Source organism: Hippopotamus amphibius, chromosome 9 (genome assembly GCF_030028045.1).
Source record: "Hippopotamus amphibius kiboko isolate mHipAmp2 chromosome 9, mHipAmp2.hap2, whole genome shotgun sequence".
NCBI classification, from domain to species: Eukaryota; Metazoa; Chordata; class Mammalia; order Artiodactyla; family Hippopotamidae; genus Hippopotamus; species Hippopotamus amphibius.
Window position 1 is genome coordinate 104,691,322 of NC_080194.1, and position 16,868 is coordinate 104,708,189.

General features: G+C 53.8%; 1 protein-coding gene across 2 annotated transcripts in view; it reads left to right on the plus strand.

Annotated features, from left to right (window-relative positions):
* COL26A1 (collagen type XXVI alpha 1 chain) overlaps positions 1-4,817 on the plus strand; it is a 163,343-nt gene extending 158,526 nt beyond the window's left edge. The window contains exons 10-13 of one of the 2 annotated variants that reach the window (XM_057750948.1): positions 172-207; positions 1,507-1,551; positions 3,348-3,432; positions 4,140-4,817. In XM_057750948.1, the coding sequence (XP_057606931.1) occupies positions 172-207; positions 1,507-1,551; positions 3,348-3,432; positions 4,140-4,300 (327 nt within the window). In that variant the 3' untranslated portion in view covers positions 4,301-4,817. The remainder of the gene's footprint in view (positions 1-171; positions 208-1,506; positions 1,552-3,347; positions 3,433-4,139) is intronic. The other variant, XM_057750949.1, reaches the window with a different exon arrangement.
* Positions 4,818-16,868: the final 12,051 nt, after the last annotated feature.

Below are 16,868 nucleotides of genomic sequence, written 5' to 3' on the forward strand. Positions count from 1 at the left end.
AGGGGGGCCCCCAGCTGCGGCCTTCCTGTTTCTGCTACCTCCCATCCTCCATTTCCTCCTCCCATGCATTTTTCAGATTTCCAGAGCCCAGAGCAGGGGGAGCGCGAACGGAGGACTGAGGGGTTGTCAAGGGCAGGCAAAGCCTGATCTGCTTTGTTTGATTTTCTGCAGGGCCTGGCTGGAGAGCGGGGCGTGACGGGGCCGCCTGTAAGTGTGGGACCGTGCGGATGGGCCACCGCCAGAGCAGTGGGCTCTGGTGCAGGCCCAGGGTGCCAGGTGGGTGGGCGTCTGTCCCAGGCGGCCTGGCTGAGCTTAGCCCCCCAGCCTGCCCAGGCATGGCCGGATCCAGCCCAGCCAGGATGGGGCGGAGGCAGAGAAACGAACAACCTGGGTGCAGTGCCAGCGGCCCAAGTTGAGAAGGGGTGACTTTGGGAGGTGGGAGCCCCTCACTGGACGTATGAAGTAGGGACTGAAATAGGGACTGAAATAGCCTCCTGTTGTGCGGCTTTGGTGAGAGTCCTGAGGTCTCTGTTTGGTGAGACCTGGGTGAGTGTGCTCTGTGACCTGCAGAGTTCCTTGCCTTCTCTGAACCTCCCAGGAATAGACATAGACAGCGACCTCTAATTTTCCCTCTTGGGACTTCCTAGGTGGCGCAGTAGTTGAGAATCCTCCTGCCGCTGCAGGGGACACGGGTTCGATCCCTGCCCCAGGAAGATACCACATGCCGCGGAGCAACTAAGCCCGTGCACACACACACACACAAAATTTCCCCTCTTGGAAATAAGAATTCATGAGTCTCAGCCCCTATCTCCAGGGCCAAGGAGATGGGCACCTTTTTCATGCCCAAGTCTTACATCAGGGGCACACGGCTGGGGGAAAAGGGGTGGATCTTTGCTGAGCATCTTCTGTGTGGAGGCCCTCTCCATCCATAGTGTGTTTAAGCTTCCCAGTGGCCCTGTGAGATGGTGCTTTATTTTCACTATTTGCCAGAACTGGCAGCTAAGGCTCAGAGAGGTTAAGCAACTTGCCCAGGGTCACACAGCTAGACAACAGTAGAGCCAAGATTTAAACCCAGGAGTGTTAGCCTCCAAAGCCATGCCTTCTCCAAGCTTGTTATTAAAATTGATTTATTTAATCCTCCTAATAGCACTATGAGGCTATTATTACCCCCATTTTGGAGATGAGAAAATTGAGGCACAGAGAGGTAAAATTACTTGCTCAAGGTCACACAGGAGTAAGTGGTCACCTAGGTGTTACTGTGATGCTGATGTTACTTACCCCATTTTAGCATCAGGGAAGCAGAGGCCTGGGGACTTGATCCCTGGAAGGGCCGAGACCTGAGCTCGTGGGGTTCCAAACCTCCCTCCTCCCTCCCTAGAAACAGAATTAAGCCCCTAAAATCAACCCTATGCCAGGCTGTGCAGGGGTGCCCAGAGAGAGAAGCTGGAGAGGGTGGAGAAGCGCACCACCCCACGTGCACCATTGACTGCATGACTTTCTTCCCAGGGCGAGCCTGGCGGGAAGGGGGAAGAGGAGAAAGCTGCTGCCGAGGTAACTGTGCCGCAGGCCCGTGCTTCCCTCCTGCCCCTTGGCTGTGTCTCAGCAGGACAGTGGGTATCCAGCAGAGCCAGACTGACACCATCAGCCCTGAGCCTGGCATTGGTCACTGGGTGAATGGGGTCCCAGCCCAGCGGGGGAGAAAGATGAGTGAATAGTGACTGCAGCGTGGTGTGAAGTTGGCTGCAATGGGGTAGCACAGATGGGGCGACTGACCTGGGGCCTGAGGGTCGGGGCCACCCTGCCGGAGAGGGCCGGAGGAGCCACAGACCTGCAGAAAAGACCCTGTGTTTTAAAGAGGCTTCAGGCGGTGGGGTCCCTCTCCAGGGACAGGACTCTCCCATGACAGCACCTGGCACATGGATGTGCCCAAGGTCACAGTGCTGGTGGACTGAAGGATGCATTGGCAGGTGGATGTGGGAGAGGACGGATGAAAGAGTGAGGTCGGGAGCACACAGGGGCCAGGGCAGGATGGGGCGGGGAGGGAGCACAGATGGAGTGTGGGCACAGCTGTGGGGGCGCCTGCCTTCTGGGAGGAGGCGAGGAGGCTGGGGACCAGGGTGATGGATAAAGGGGCGGAGGCCATGGGGCCAGCAGGGGAGGCCTTGCACGCTGAGAGTGAGTCTCCTGGGTGTGTCAGAGCTCAGCGGGCTGGCCAGCACAGTGGGCACACAGCACCCCTTAAGTGAGTGAGCTTGGGGAAGTTCTAAGCTGGGGATGAGGGGTATCTGGAGAGGTGGGAGATGGGTGTTGGAGGCAGGCAGCTGTGGGATGCAGGCCCTGCTGGAGGGGTGAAGCTGGGGCCAAGGTCCAGAGGTCCTTAGAGGACTGGAGAAGGGGGAAGAGGCTGGAACCAGGGCAGCCGTGGTGGGCACAGGAGGCAGTGGGAGGAAGATGTGGATGCTGGGGTCACTTGTGATGGGAGACCAAGAGGATACCCACGACTTCCCCCACCCCATCTCCTACGTGTGCTCCTGTGGCCCAGGGACCAAGGCTTAGCTAGGTCCTGACAGAGGAGGGGCCTGGACCCCCTGCTCCTCGCTGGGGACACCCTCATTCCAGACACCATCCACAGCCCGGCTTCTCGTGGCCGATGGTGGGAAGACCTCTGTCCTGTAACTCAGTAGTATGCTTTTTGGTTTTCTTTGGTTTTAAGCTCAATCAGAATGTCCCCACTGAGCTGTCATGTTCTACCAGCCAGGGCGGAGCCTTGTCTCTCCACCATCCATTTTTTTTTTCCAAGTGGCCTTGTCACCTGTCTTCTCAATTAATCAGCTCATTCACGTGTCTCTACACACGAGGTCCTTTGCCTGTCTGTAGGCCGGGTCCCAGAAATGCAGACGCGCCATCATCGTGCCCTCCCGCTGGCCTTCCAGAAGCCGCGGCCCTGCCCTCTCTTTTTCTTGCTGGGGCGGCCATCCTAGAAAGCTCTCGGCGGGGCGGTGCCAGGAAGGAGACAAGCAGAGCGCCCCTGCCCGTGGGCCCGTGCTAGGTGCTCTGCCCACAGCAGAGTGGTTTCTGGAAAGCAGGGTGCACAGGGGAAGCAGCGGGCAGCCACGGGAGCAGGACGAGCCCGGCTGGAGTCATTTCCAGGCTGTGTGGCCACAGGACTCTGGTTACCCTCTCTGTGCTTCAAGTTCCATGTCTGAAACAGGAATTCGAACCCCAGCCCTGGCGCCAGGATGTCCACCCTGTGATGACTCTTGTATTGATGATGGTGACAGGCGGGAGGTGGCGGGCGTGGGGAGGGCTGGGACAGGACACTGAAGCAGGATGGCCTGACCCCGCAGGGTGAGGGGGTGCAGCAGCTGCGGGAGGCCCTGAAGATCCTGGCAGAGAGGGTCCTCATCTTGGAGCACATGATTGGGATCCATGGTGAGTAGTGCCCGGGGCCTGGGGACGGGCAGGCCCGCAGTCCGGAATCCCCCTCTCTCCGCCGCCCCACTCCCTGCTGCCCTCATGGCGCTGCATCTGGTCCCCGCACTTCCTGCCCCAATGTCCCCTCACTTGGCTGCCAATCTGTCCTGTCCCACCCCTGCTCAAGGACGCTCAGTGGCTCCCTGCTGCCCGTGACCGACATCCAGGTCCCAAGTCCCTCCCCGGCACAACCTGGTGTCCAGTGACACAGAATCATCACCCAGTTACCCCAGGTCCCCTCCTACCTGTGCACCTCTGCTCAGGCCGATCCCTGCGCCTCCTGAGCACCAGCTCCTGCTTCAGGACCTGCTCCAGGAGCTCTTCCTCCGTGAGGCTGCCCTCCTCTCTCCCCACCCTGCTCTGCTGAGCCTCCTGTTCCCTTACGGGGCGGGGTTCCGTGTCTGTCCCTGGCCCTTCTGCGGGGCCTGGAGCCTGGCCCTGGTCAGCGTTGGGTGAAGACTGAATGAGTGAGTGGGTGACTGGGTAAATGAGTGGATGGATGAATGAATGAGTGAGGGAATGAATGAGTGAGGGTTAGAAACCAGCCGCTGCTTTGTCCTGTCCTCACTGGGCACAGAGCTTCCTTCGCTGGAGGGGCCGGAAGTGAAGATGCTTTGTGCGCTCCCAAGGCCCTATGTGAGTCCACCCTCCTGCTCTCCTTCCAGATCCCCTGGCCTCCCCCGAGGGGGGCTCCGGCCAGGATGCCGCCCTGAGAGCCAACCTCAAGATGAAGCGTGGCGGCCCCCCACCCGATGGCTCCCTGGCTGCCCTGCTTGGCCCCGACCCTGGGCAGAGGAGCGCTGGCCAGGCCGGCGGTGGGAAGTAAGAGGCCAGCTCTCCAGGACAAGCCCCGACGCCGCTAGAGACCCAGCCCCAAGGCCTGTGCTGCCGCTGGCACCTGAAGACACCCCGAGTGGGACTGGGCTCCAGGCCTGGGCGATCATCAGAGACACGGGCTCCTGGGGGCCTTGGGGACAGATGGCATCTGCAGGGGCAGGGTCCAGAGGGGCCTGGCATCCTTGGCAGAACCCTGCCCTGATCCCTGCCCTCCCCACCCCAACTCCTTGCTGGAGACGGGGTCTGGTGGGCCGGGCGGGGCGTGAGAATAGTCCCAATACTCACCGTTTACTGGGTCCCTGCATCGCCTGGGCCTGTCCGAGGAGCTTCCCTACATTGTCTCATTTAACCCTTAGGAGGTAGGCTCGTTACCCCCACTTTACATGGGGGACAGAGGCCGGAGAGGATAAGTAACCCGCCCGAGGCCACCGGACCATGGAGCGCCGGGACAGGATTTGAGCCCACGTTCTCTTTACCCTGCCGGCTTCCCCTCTTCACGAGCAAACTCAGACAGGGCAGGGGGCAGGCCGGGCTGCTCCTGAGGCTGCAGCCGGGGAAGGAGGGCGGGGCCCTACCCAGCACGAGACCGCGGGGCCCTACCCAGCACGAGACCGCGGGGCCCTACCCAGCACGAGACCGCGGGGGCCCCGGTTATTTTTCGTTGACCCTTCCCGTGGGGTCTGCTCCGCGGGCGGGGGGCAGCCTGGCCTGTAGCTGCTCTCAGAGGCCAGGAAGACCTTGAATAAACCCATGATGGTCACGTGGGCTTGGAGACCCTGAGAGAGGAGCGTTGGGTACAAGGACCCTCAGCCCGAATTGGCATCGCCCACCACTGCATCCCAACCTCTCTGACCCCACCCGCTGCACCAGGGCCTCCCACCGCTGAGCCGGGAGGAGGGAGGACTTGATGGGAAAGTGCGCCCTCCAGGGGTCGTCCCTTCGCCCTCCCTCTCTGGGAAGCTGCAGGGTCGCCACTTCCGGTTACACCGCACGTCCTATGCCACAAGGAGAGGGAGGGGCTGCCGCCTGACTCCCAGACCCTGCTGGGGAGAGATGCTCCCGCCCTCGGCGCCGTGGGCCCAGCCAGGCTCCGCAGCAGACACCCAGGTCCCCGCTGCCCCAGAGCCACTCAGACCACAGCCCTCGCGGCCTGTCGGGCGTCGGGGCCCCTGTGCCCTGGTCTGGTCCTGGTGCTCCTCTCTCGCCGTCTCAGCGATGGCCGCAAACTCAGACACTTACAGGTGCTGGCGCCACCCCAGGTACGTCTCCCCTCGTGGCAGGAGCGACTTGTCCCCACCGCCCTTGGTGCCCCTGGGAGGCTGTGGCCTGGTCCCTCTGGGCCCTGGCAACCTCTCCCTGCCCTTGAGGCCTTGACTGCCCCTCATGAGGCAGGGCTGGCCGTGTGGGGGCCAAGATGTGGCTTCTCGCAGGCCTGTCTTCGTGGAGGAGTGGTCAGAGGCGGCGGGAAGTCTGTAACCCTCCGACAATAAAGGTGCTCTCCCCACTGTGGTCTGGTGTCCTGTGGCGGCGGCCTTGGGGGAGGCTGGCTGTGCCGGGCCCACTTTGGCCAGGCCCAGCGCCGGGGCGGGGTCTGGCAGGAGCTCCGGAGAGCCAAGCTGGCCACAGGCCCTGAGGCGGGGAGGCCTGGCTCCGCCCCGCTGGGAGCCCCACGATGGGGCCCAGGAGAGCAAGGGGAGCCCCTCAGAGGCCACCCCACCCTGCACTCAGCAGTGTTGCATCTAGGCTGGGCCTGGGCCAGCTCTGCTAGAAGGAGAGTGAAGTAGGGAGGGTGCAGGGCTCTGGGCAGAGGGCCCCCTGCCCGCCATGCTCCTGCCCTGGGCCCGAGGTCCTGGACTTTTGTCCAGGCATGAGTCCAGTTGGGGGCCCAGCGTGAGACCTTCCTCTGAGCCCTCAGCCGAGGTTGGGGCCTGGCTGAAGGCCACCCAGGGCTTTCTGCAGGCCATGTCCAGCCAGGACTCTGAGACTTGCTGGGACCACCCCCACCACACGTGAGGGCACCCAGGGGGGTTCTGCTCTGACGGTAGCCCCTTTCCCGTTGCAAGACCCCATGTTCCTGGCTGGAAGCTTCAGGCTGGGTGCCCGAAGGAGGACCCTAAGTACTGGTGGGGGAGAAGCTGATCCGGAGGGGATGGGCGGCTGTGGCTGGTTTCCCCTCCATCTGGATGGTAGAACAATCTTTTTGAAATGCAAGCCTGGTGGCATCCCTTCTTACTCACGGATCTGCAGTGTCTCCCTTGTTCCTGGTCCCCAGCCTGGGCTGTGTGACCCAGTGCCGTCATCCGGGCCCGTCTCCTCCAGCTGCCGGCTGCACCCTGAGGCACCACCTGGTCTCGTCTCTGTGTAGCCTGTGGGTGCTGACGCCTGAAGCCAGCGCTTGGGGTCTGCAGGACATGGGAGAGAGTGGGGCGGAGGGCACCTGGGCCGCCTGGCACTTACAGCCCCCGTGGGAGCACAGCTCTTGGCTTTGGGCAAAAGCCTCAGACGTATCACCTGCCCTGACCCCTGCAGACTGACAGCTGGGTTGTGTCCCTCTGGTCCTTGGTTCTGTCGTGACCATGGGCATCTTTGTGCTGATGTGTGGAGACCCTAACCTGCTCAGCGCAGGTCCCAAGATGGATTTAGACGGTGGGGTGTATCACCCGAGCACCCCTAGGACCCATGACTGGGCTTCCAGGGCCAGCCACCCTCCTCTGCCTAAAACTGCCCCTCTCCCCGCAGCCCCTGGGGAGGGGGTTCACAAGGGTCAGCCCCGTGCCGGGGAAGGGCAACCCTGAGCTCCCCCACTCTACCCCACCCACCTCTTCACACCAGCCTCCTCCCCCCCCCCCCCCCCCCAGGGTTGAGGCGGGAGAATTGGCTCAGGCCCACCTCCTGGCTTCCCCATGCCTCGCCCCGCCCCGCCCCTCCCTGTCTGCTCCTCCAGTCTCTGTTCTCCCTCCTCCTGCCATGCTCAGAGCACACCCAGCCTCTCTCCCGCACCGGCTCCCTCACAGCCAGGGACCCCCACTGGCCCCCATGTAGTCGGCCACCAGCCAAAGCAGAGATTCAGGATCCTCTCAGTCAGACAGTGACTTCTGGCAAGTGCCCGGATGTGGTGGCCACAGTGTGGAGGGGATTCAGCCTGGGCTGACTTTCAGTGGTTCCCACCGTGGCAGTGTACCTATAGTTAAAATGTCGAAACATCCCTGTGCTGACTGACCCCAGCTCCCCACATACCCCCCACCATCCTGACCCCTCCTGTAGCCTCCCCCCACCCCCAGAATCTAGGACCCTGCTGCAGTGCCAGGAAGAGGACCTGATCTGATGGGTGGGTTCCTGTGCTGTACCGATCGTGAAATATTTTTAACGTCTCTCCCAACACAGGCAGTGAGAAGCTGATGGCAGAGCCGGGGGTGGGGGTACACTTTGCCTCTGCTTGGGGATGCATGGCCTCAGGCAGAAGTTCACAGCTGATGTGCTGCCTTGGGACAGGCAGCTGGATGGAGGGGATGGGTGGTCTTGGTCAAAAACTCAAAAGTGGGCCAGAAGCCCTGGGGAGCCCAGGCTGCGGTTCCTCTTGGGCATTCCAATAGGACCCCACATTTCCTGATGCACCCCCTTGGGACTGGAACTCAAGAGAACATGGTGACCTGTTTCCTGGGACCAGGAGGGAATCAGGGTGGGGCTGGAAATTAATCACACACGCATCTGACCCCCAGGGGTTCAGGGATCCCCTCTGAGCGTCTCCTTTCCCAGAATGCACTAGGCACCCCAAGTGCCGAAGTTGGTCCCCTCCAGGCTGGGCGGGAAGGGCACCTATCCTGTACTTGGTGTGTCCCAAAGACACACGAGGGGCTACTCTCTTGCCAGATGGGCAGGAACTGCCCGACTCTGGCTCTGGGTCCGAGCCAGAGGTGGTCCAGGTGCCACTGGGTGCTCCAGCCCAAGCCGTCACCTTCCTGGATCAAAAAGTCACCCTCACAGCTTTTTCCTCCCCACCCCCCACTACGCCCCACGTCACTCGGTTGTGGTCTTCTTGTGAGCAGGGTCACAGTACGTCGCCAGTGCCCAGCTCTGATCACCGCAGTGAGTCATGGGACATTCACAAAGGAGAGGACTCCTTCCCAGAGGCAGTGACCAAGGTGGGGGGTGGGCGGCCAGGTGGGCATCCAAGACAGGCCTAAGTCAGAACAGACGCCCCCTCCCCACGCTGATTATCCCACACCTGCAATCCCAACTTCCTTGAGGTTTCTGGAACACGTCTCTTCCAGACCTGTTTTACGGATTATAAAAAAGAGAATTTCACGAGATTTGCAATTACTTGAATTCCAGGGAGATTTATTTGCAAAGTTGTTAATAAATTCTAATGCCACCTATAACTTTCAATTGCCAGCTAATTAACATGCAATTGGTGCATTGTAAAAGGCAAATTAAACACTTTCTCAGGCGGGGGCTGGTCAATCTAATGAGCCAATGTGTCCCAAAGGAGACAGCTGGGCTTACACGTCCCAGTCTCCCCCTCCTCCATATTGATGGGTTTGTGACATATTGATGGGCAGGTGACAACTGGGCCTCCACGTCCCCATCTTAAAAGAGGATCACAGAACTCACCTCTGGAACTATCATGGTATCTGGGGTCGAAGCTGGTTTTTATTCACATAAATGCAATTTGATGGGGGTTCAAGTGATAATTGGAGTCAAGATCTGGCTCTTGGTCCCCACGGGCCGAGTGACTGGACCAGTTTCCTGAGGCTGCATTAACAAATTGCCAGAAACTTGTGCCCCACAGTTCTGGAGGCAGAGGCTGAAATCAAGGTGTCAGCAGGGCCGTGCTCCCTCTGAAGTCTCCATCCAGGGGAGAATGGGTTCCTTGCCTTTTCCAGCTTCTAGCGGCCCCAGGCATCCCTTTGCCCTGTGACTGCATCACTCCAACCTCTGTCTCTGTCTTCACGGCCTTCTCTCCTACATCTGTCTTGTCCTCTGTGCATCTCTCATAAGGACACCTGTCACTAGGTACTCTGGGATGATCTCTTCATATCAAGATCCTTGACTGAATCCTATCCGCAAAGACCCTCTTTCGAGGATTGGGACTTGGACATATATTTGGGGGGCTGTTCTTCAGCCTAAGTGACCTTGGGCAAGTCACTTAACCTCTTGGGGCTTCCATTTTCCACCTCGTCCAACAAAGGGCTGCTTTGCTGAACTAGTAAAAGCAGCTGCTATGATGTGTCAGGCACTGTGCTGAGTCCGTCACATGCACTGACTCTTTTAATCCCCGCGCCAACCCCAGGAAGCAGGTGCTTTATCATCTTCACTCTGCAAGTGAGAAGATTCAGGCATCAGGAGGTTAAGCGACTGGCCCCAAGTTGCCCAGGTACCAAGTGGTGGGGCCAGGATTTGAACCCAGGCCACCTCACCCTGCAACCTACAACCCCCTTTTGGTAATTGAGCTTTTTAAAATCAAGCAATAATTCACATACCATTCAATTCCCCCATTTCAAGTGCACAATTCAGGGGTTTTTAGTATATTCAGAGTTGTGCCACCCTCACCACAATCAATTTTAGAACATTTGCGTCCCCCTAAAGAAACCCCATGTCATTTAGTAAACCCCCCCAATCCTCCCGTTCCTCCCACCCCTAGGCAACCACTGTTCTGCTTTCTGTTTCTATGGACCTACTTATTCTGGACATTTCATAGAAATGGAATCAGACACCTTCGTGTCTGGCTTCTTTCACTTAGCGTGATGATCCATGCCGTGGGTGTATCAGGGCTTCATTTCTCTTTGTGGCCAAACAAGAGTCTATACACTTAACCACTACAATGACCTGGAAGGTCCCTGGCCGCTCTGAAAGCCTCTCTGTAGGATCGACACATTCCCGAGATCTCAGCCAAACACTGAGGTTGAATCTGCAAAGATCCTGTAGAACTTGGGGGACAGAATCTCTCACACCCTCTGCCCACAACATTGTCCACTCTCTTTACCAGATCTCTGGCTCAGTTGGCGGCGAGTCTGGGCACCAGTGGGTGAGCTAGAAGGCCAGCCATCCAAGCCTGGTCACTACCGGAGTGCAGCTGCTCTGCCCTCATCTGGGGCAGACCTTCCTGATCTTTCTCACGACTCCGCTCGCAGAGAATAGAATATTGCTTGCACAGCACTCGGGGTAAACAGCCAGAGCTGCACCCAGCAATGTGCCCAGACTGGGGTCTCTGGCTGTCCCAGCACCGCCCTGGTAGCCTTCAAGGACCGCCACCTAAGACTACCTGGAGCCCACCTGCAGGGCTGGGAAGTTCCGATCTCGAGTGTTCGGGCTCTTACCCAAAGGATGCTCCTGCTGGGTGAGAGGTTGGGAGGAGGTGCTGGCTCTTCACCAGCCAGGCCTTCAGACTGTCTTCTGTCAGTGGTTGAGGAGGGGGAGGAAGGACATGAGAGGAAAGATGCCTGGACCACGGCTCTAACAGGCCTTGGTACCTGGTTCCTCAGGGAGAATAGGGAGGGGGTGGGTGGTTAAGCCTGGATACCCAGGGCCACCAGCACTGCCTACAGCCATGCCAAGTGGAAGGCCAAGGACACCATGCTGAAGCCCCTCACGCTGCTTGTGATGAGTTTGGTTCTAAGCAAGATGAACCCACTCCAAGTGCCTCCAAAAGTAACGGGGCTTATATATGTCTAAATACAGCTGATTCACTTTGGTGTACCTCAAAAGCTGGTACAAGAGTGTAAAGCAATTATATTCCAATAAAGAGCTTAAAAAAAAATTCGGCATTACCTTTATTCTCTACATAGTCTCTCAATTGCCTACCACTATATTTTCAAAAAGGGACTTTTTAGCCATCAGGAAATAGTTGTATTTACTTTTAAATAGGAACAACCACACAACTTAAAAAATATCTGTAAAGATGCTATTTACATAGCAAAAAATTAAAAAAAAAAGCAACGGGGCTTATTTGCAAGGCTCCAGGGATCCCAGGGGACCCCAAGCATAGGGGCGGAAGCAGGGGCAGGCCCCAAGGGATCAGCGCTGGCTCTGAGTCAACGCCGGGGACCTGTGCAGAGAGAGGAGGTTGCTGAGTCCCACTGCCCTGCCGCATGTCCATCCGTCCCCTCACTGCGGTCCGTTGTTCTGTCTCCAGCCTCATGGCTTCTGCCTGCTGGTGGCTTCCGTATCTTCCCACCATGGCTTCCACATCTTCCCACCATGGTTTGCTCGCTCGTCTTACAGTATGTGGCTTTGCGGTCACCCAACATTCAGGGTGGTTATCAAGCATCTTCACAATCTCCCCGCCAGCGCTCAGGCTCCCTGGCACCTCCCCACTCCTACTCTTGGCACTCCTTCTCCTACTCTTGGCAGATGAGCTCAGGCCCAGGTTTCATCCCCGCCAGGCTGGACACAGATACCTGATAGGGAAGGAGCACTCTGGGAACCTAAGGCCAGAAGCCCCAGAGAACGGGCAGTGTGGGCTTTGCTGCCTATTGGTGGCATACGCTGCCACCCCAGGAGGGGAAGGAATGCTTAAAGCCCCAAACTGGCTCCTCCCCGGGGCCAACAGCGAAGTCTCTGCTTTGTTTTACATCAGAGCTGCATTCTCAAACATTGACGGTTCCACCCCCGCCCTTCAGCTATTCAAGGACCTTGATAACATCTATCGAGGTCCTCAGGATGTATCAAGAGCACATCACTGTCCACGTTCTCATCCCACTCCCCACCCATCCCCATGCTCCAACCACCCTGGCAGGCCCCGCTCGTAACAGATTAGACAGGAAAGGACCTTGGCCTTAATTTTCCTTCAGCATCATGGCTATAAAAGGAGAATTTTTTTTAAAGACAAAACCAAAAGGTGCATCTTAATTAGGGAAGATGTGCAGTGAGGCCAGACCGAGCCCTGCTGGGCACCAGCCCTCCACTTGGTGAGAACAAATGCTTTTAATGCAACCCTGTTTCCATGGTGATGACTGCATCTCAGCTTACCAAGGTGGCATTCCAAATCTGTGGGGAAAGAACAGATTACTCAATAAATGACGCCGGGACATTTGCTTAGCTATTTGGAAAGAAATAAAATTAGCTCTGTCCTTCATACCATACTTCAGTATAAATTCCAGAGGAGTTAAAGAATTAGATGTAAAAAAGAAAATTATTTAAAAAACTAATTCCAATAAAGAGCTTAAAAAAAAACTAGAAGAAACTATAGACTAATATTTGATCTTGGGGTGACTAAAGACTTCTAAACATAAAACCAGTGGAAAAAATAACAAAGAAAAAGATAGGTAGAATTTAATACATAAAATTTAAATCTCTGTATTTTAAAGAACCATTTAATTAAATTTGTTGGGGAATTACAAATAAGGATAAAATAGTTGCAACAAATATGAACAAAGGGTCATATATAAAAAGCAACTACAAATAAATAAAAATGAATATTCCAATAGAAAAATGGTCAAAAAGAAATGTACAATAGAAGAAATAAAAATAGACAATAAACATATTTTAAAATATTCAGCTTCGCTGGTAATCAAAGAAACACCAGTAAAACACCAATGAGATTTTCCTCTCTCACCACTTACATTAAACATTGTAGCGGAGATTCTACCCAGAGTAGTTAGACTAGAAAAACAAAGTCACCCAGATTGATGATTGCTAGAAATTTGTTCATTTCATCTAGGTTATATAATTTCTGGCATAGTTGTCCCGGGTATTCTCTTTTTATTTCTGTAAAGTCAGTAATAATGTCCCCACTTTCATTTCTGATTTTAGTAATTTGAGTCTTCTTTTTCTCTGTCAATCTACCTAAAGGTTTGTCAAATTTTCTGATCTTTTCAAGGAAACCAATTTTATGTTTTGTTTCTTCTGTATTGTGTTCCTATAAGGTAGAAATTTAAGTTATTGATCTGAAATCTTTACTCTTTTTAAATATTGACAATTAGAACTATAAAACTTCCTCTCTCAGCACTGCTTTAGCTACATCTCACAAGTTTGGTTATATTGTGTTTTCATTTTTATTCATCTCAAAGTGTTTTCCAATTCCCTTGTGATTTCTTCTTTGACCCCTTAGTTATTTAGGAGTGTGTAATTTAGTTTACACATATTTGCAAATATCCTTCTGCTATGGATTTCTAATTTCATTCTGTTGAGACAGGAGAACACATGTTGTATGATTTCATTTCTTTTAAATTTATTTAATCTTGTTTTATGGCCTTATGTATGACCCATACTGCAGAATGTTCCATGTGCACTTGAGAACATGTATTCTGCTGTTGGCTGGAGTGCTCTGTAGACGTCTGTTTGGATTCAGTTGGTTACTAGCATTGTCCCTTTAATTCTTTAGACCTGGTTTCCTTTAGTTCTTTGCACATATTTATAATAGTATATTTAAAGTCTTTGTCTAGTAAGTCCAGTGTTTAGGCTTCCTCAGGAACAGTTTCCTGTGAAAGGGCCATACTCTCTTGTGTCTTTGCATGTCTCGTAAATTTTTGTTGAAAACTGGACATTTAAAATAATATAATGTGGAAAATCTGAAAATCAGATCTTCCCCCTGCCACCACTTCCCAAGGGTTTGTTGTTACTGCTATTTGTTTTCATTATTGCTGCTCCTGTTTGTTTCTTTAGTGACTTTTCTGAACTAATTCTGCAAAATCTGTGTGCTTTGTTGTTTTTGGCCACTGAAGTTTCTGCTCAGTTAGCTTAGTGGTCAGCTAATGATTGGATAGAGATTTCCTTAAATCCTTTAAACCATTAAGTCTTCCAGCCTTTGTTGAGGGACTCTGTACATGTGATGGGGCATACCTTCAATGCTCTAGCCTTAGCTTTCACTTCCTGCTTGTGCAGAGCCTCAAGGTCAGCCAGAGGTGAGAAGTTAGGTCCATCACAGGGCTTTCCTGGGCATGTGCATAGCTATGCACATGCATATGGCCTTCTAGCATCCCAAGAATATGTTGGAACTTTTCAAAGCCCCTGTGAACATCTCATTCCCCAGCTTTTCCTTTTAAGATTTTGCTTAGCCTTTCTTTAGCCCCAACTGGTATCACCACTTCAGGCAGCTACAAAGTTAAACAATTGCAGCTGATTGTTTTTGACAAATGCCCTGGAGCTAGGGCACACAGAGCAAAGACTGAGGTCAAATAAAGACAATCCCTGAGAACATGGCTTTTCAGGGATCTGCCAGACAGGTCAAACTGTGACAACTCTTTGGTGATGGGGCTTTTGGGGAAGCTCCAAACCTTTTCTTTCCCTTCTGGTAGCTGATAGGTTACTGGTTTTCACAACCACCATAGTTGTGAGGCTATAGCTTTTCAAAACCTACAATGGAGCTGTGAAAAGGGAAATGAGAATAAGCCAAATTAAAAGTTCACAAAGGGACTTCTCTGGTGGCACAGTGAATAAGAATCCACCTGCCAATGCAGGGGACACGGGTTCAATCCCTGGTCCAGGAAGATCCCACATGCCGCAGAGCAACTAAGCCCGTTCACCACAACTATTGAGCCCGTGTGCTGCAACTACTGAAGTCTGCGCACCTAGAGCCACAAGAGAAGCCACCGCAATGAGAAGCCCCCGCACAGCAATGAAGAGTAGCCCCCGCTCATTGCAACTAGAGAAAGCCTCTGCGAAGCAACAAAGACCCAACGCAGCCAAAAAACAAAACAAGACAAACAAACAAAAAAACTTCACAAAGCTTGCTGTTCTGACTATGATTTGGCCACATATTAAAAAAACAAAACAAAACAAAACACTCCTCAAGTGTTTAAAGACTTTGATTAATTTCTAGAGCCATGAAAAAGTTGATTTTGACAATTTTTGCCAGCATTTTCATTGCTTTGGTGAAGAAGCATATTTTTGGAAGTCCTTACTCTGTCGTTCCGGAAGTGCTTCCCTCCCACCTGTTTGTGTACAGAAAATATTATTGGAACACAGCTATGCCCATTCATTTATACATTATCTATAACTGCTTTCACACTACAATTGAAGAGCTGAGTAGTTGCAACAGAAACCATATGGCTGGCAAAGAGTAAAATATGTACTATCTGGCCCTTACAGAAAAAGTTTGCCAACCCCTACGGTAAGGCAAGAAAATGATATAAAGATTGGAGGAAGCAAATTGCCGCTATTCACAGACAAAGAGATTTTTACATTAAAGTTGTTTTTTTTTTTTTAATCTGTGAACAACTCGTTAGCATTAATAAGTGAGTTTAAGAAGGTCGTTGAATGTGTTATACAAAACCCGATTGTAGGACTTCTGGATCCAGCTAAGAGAGTGTAAGCACACTCCACCTTACCTCTCCCACTGATTAGAATTTAAAAGCTTGGACAGAATACATAAAGCATATCCGAGGACTCTGGAAAGTCAGTCCTATGAAGCGGACTGGGGCGGGAAATCCAAACGCAAAGGATGACTAAAATAGCTGTGAGTTTTCTGGTTGGTTGGTTTGTTTGTTTTTCTCCACATCTCCTGGGTTAAACTTTAGCACAACCCAAATCCTGGAAAAGTGAAGTGAATGAAAACAGAATAAGCTCTAAGAAAAACCTCTTTCTGGCAGGAGAACCAGGAATGGGGCATCCTGTAGGACCGAGAGGCTGGTGGGTTGGGGGGTGGGGATTCCAATTATTTCTTTCGCTTTTAGCTGTCTCTGGCCTGAGACAAGCCCCAGTTATGAATCGATGTTCCTGGAGTGCCAGCAGACCCACAGGCATGTAAATCTCTGAGAGAAGCAATTTCTCTCTGGTCAGAGAGCCTGGGTACTTTGCAGGCAGTATGTTGTATGCCCCCTAATTTACTCTCTTGGGGCAGCCATCATTGTTACTCCCATTTTCTTGGTGAGGAAATGGAGGCTCAGAGAGGTTGAGTAGCTTGCCCATGGTCACCCAGCAGTGAAGTGACAGAGTCAGTATTCTGATCCTCCCTCTGCCTCCTAGGTGTAACTGTGAGCCCTAGCCCCTGCCTCAGTGCCTGGCACAGTGTGGGGCAGGCAGCACCCTGTGAGATGGGTCCATCTCCCCACGCCGGCTTCAGGGCAAGGTCCGGTTCAGAGCATCCATGGACCCGTGCCTGCTTCTCGAACCTGCGCACGCACAGAGGAGACCAGCCCCCAGCCTCCTTGGCCGGCTAGGAGAGGCCTTGAACTCCACCCTGGATCGGCCCTTCTCCATGCAGATGAACTGCCGTTGATGTCCTTTGCACATAATTTTCAGCGAGACAGGATCATTTGGAAAGCCATAAATACACATTCAGATGCACGTGATGGATAATAAACTCGGCTCCAACGAGTCACTTGAGCCCCCATAAATCTTGGCTGCATTTTTTCCCCTGGTGCCCGTAAATCAGGCCCTATCTCTGCCTTCGTCTCTGTCATCCCGGCGGCCCCTACCTGCCATGCATCATGCCGCAGGTGGAGTGTCTGGCAGTTGGCCCCACACGCTGCCCTCATGCCCCACGCGCATCCTGCCGCTCTCTTGAGGGAGCCCGGCATATGGCCCATTTGAGGCCTCCTTTGTGCTTTTCTGAACAGCAGCTGCCCCGCGCAACACGGTTTACACAAGTCTGATGGAGTTTTAACAACATGCAATTT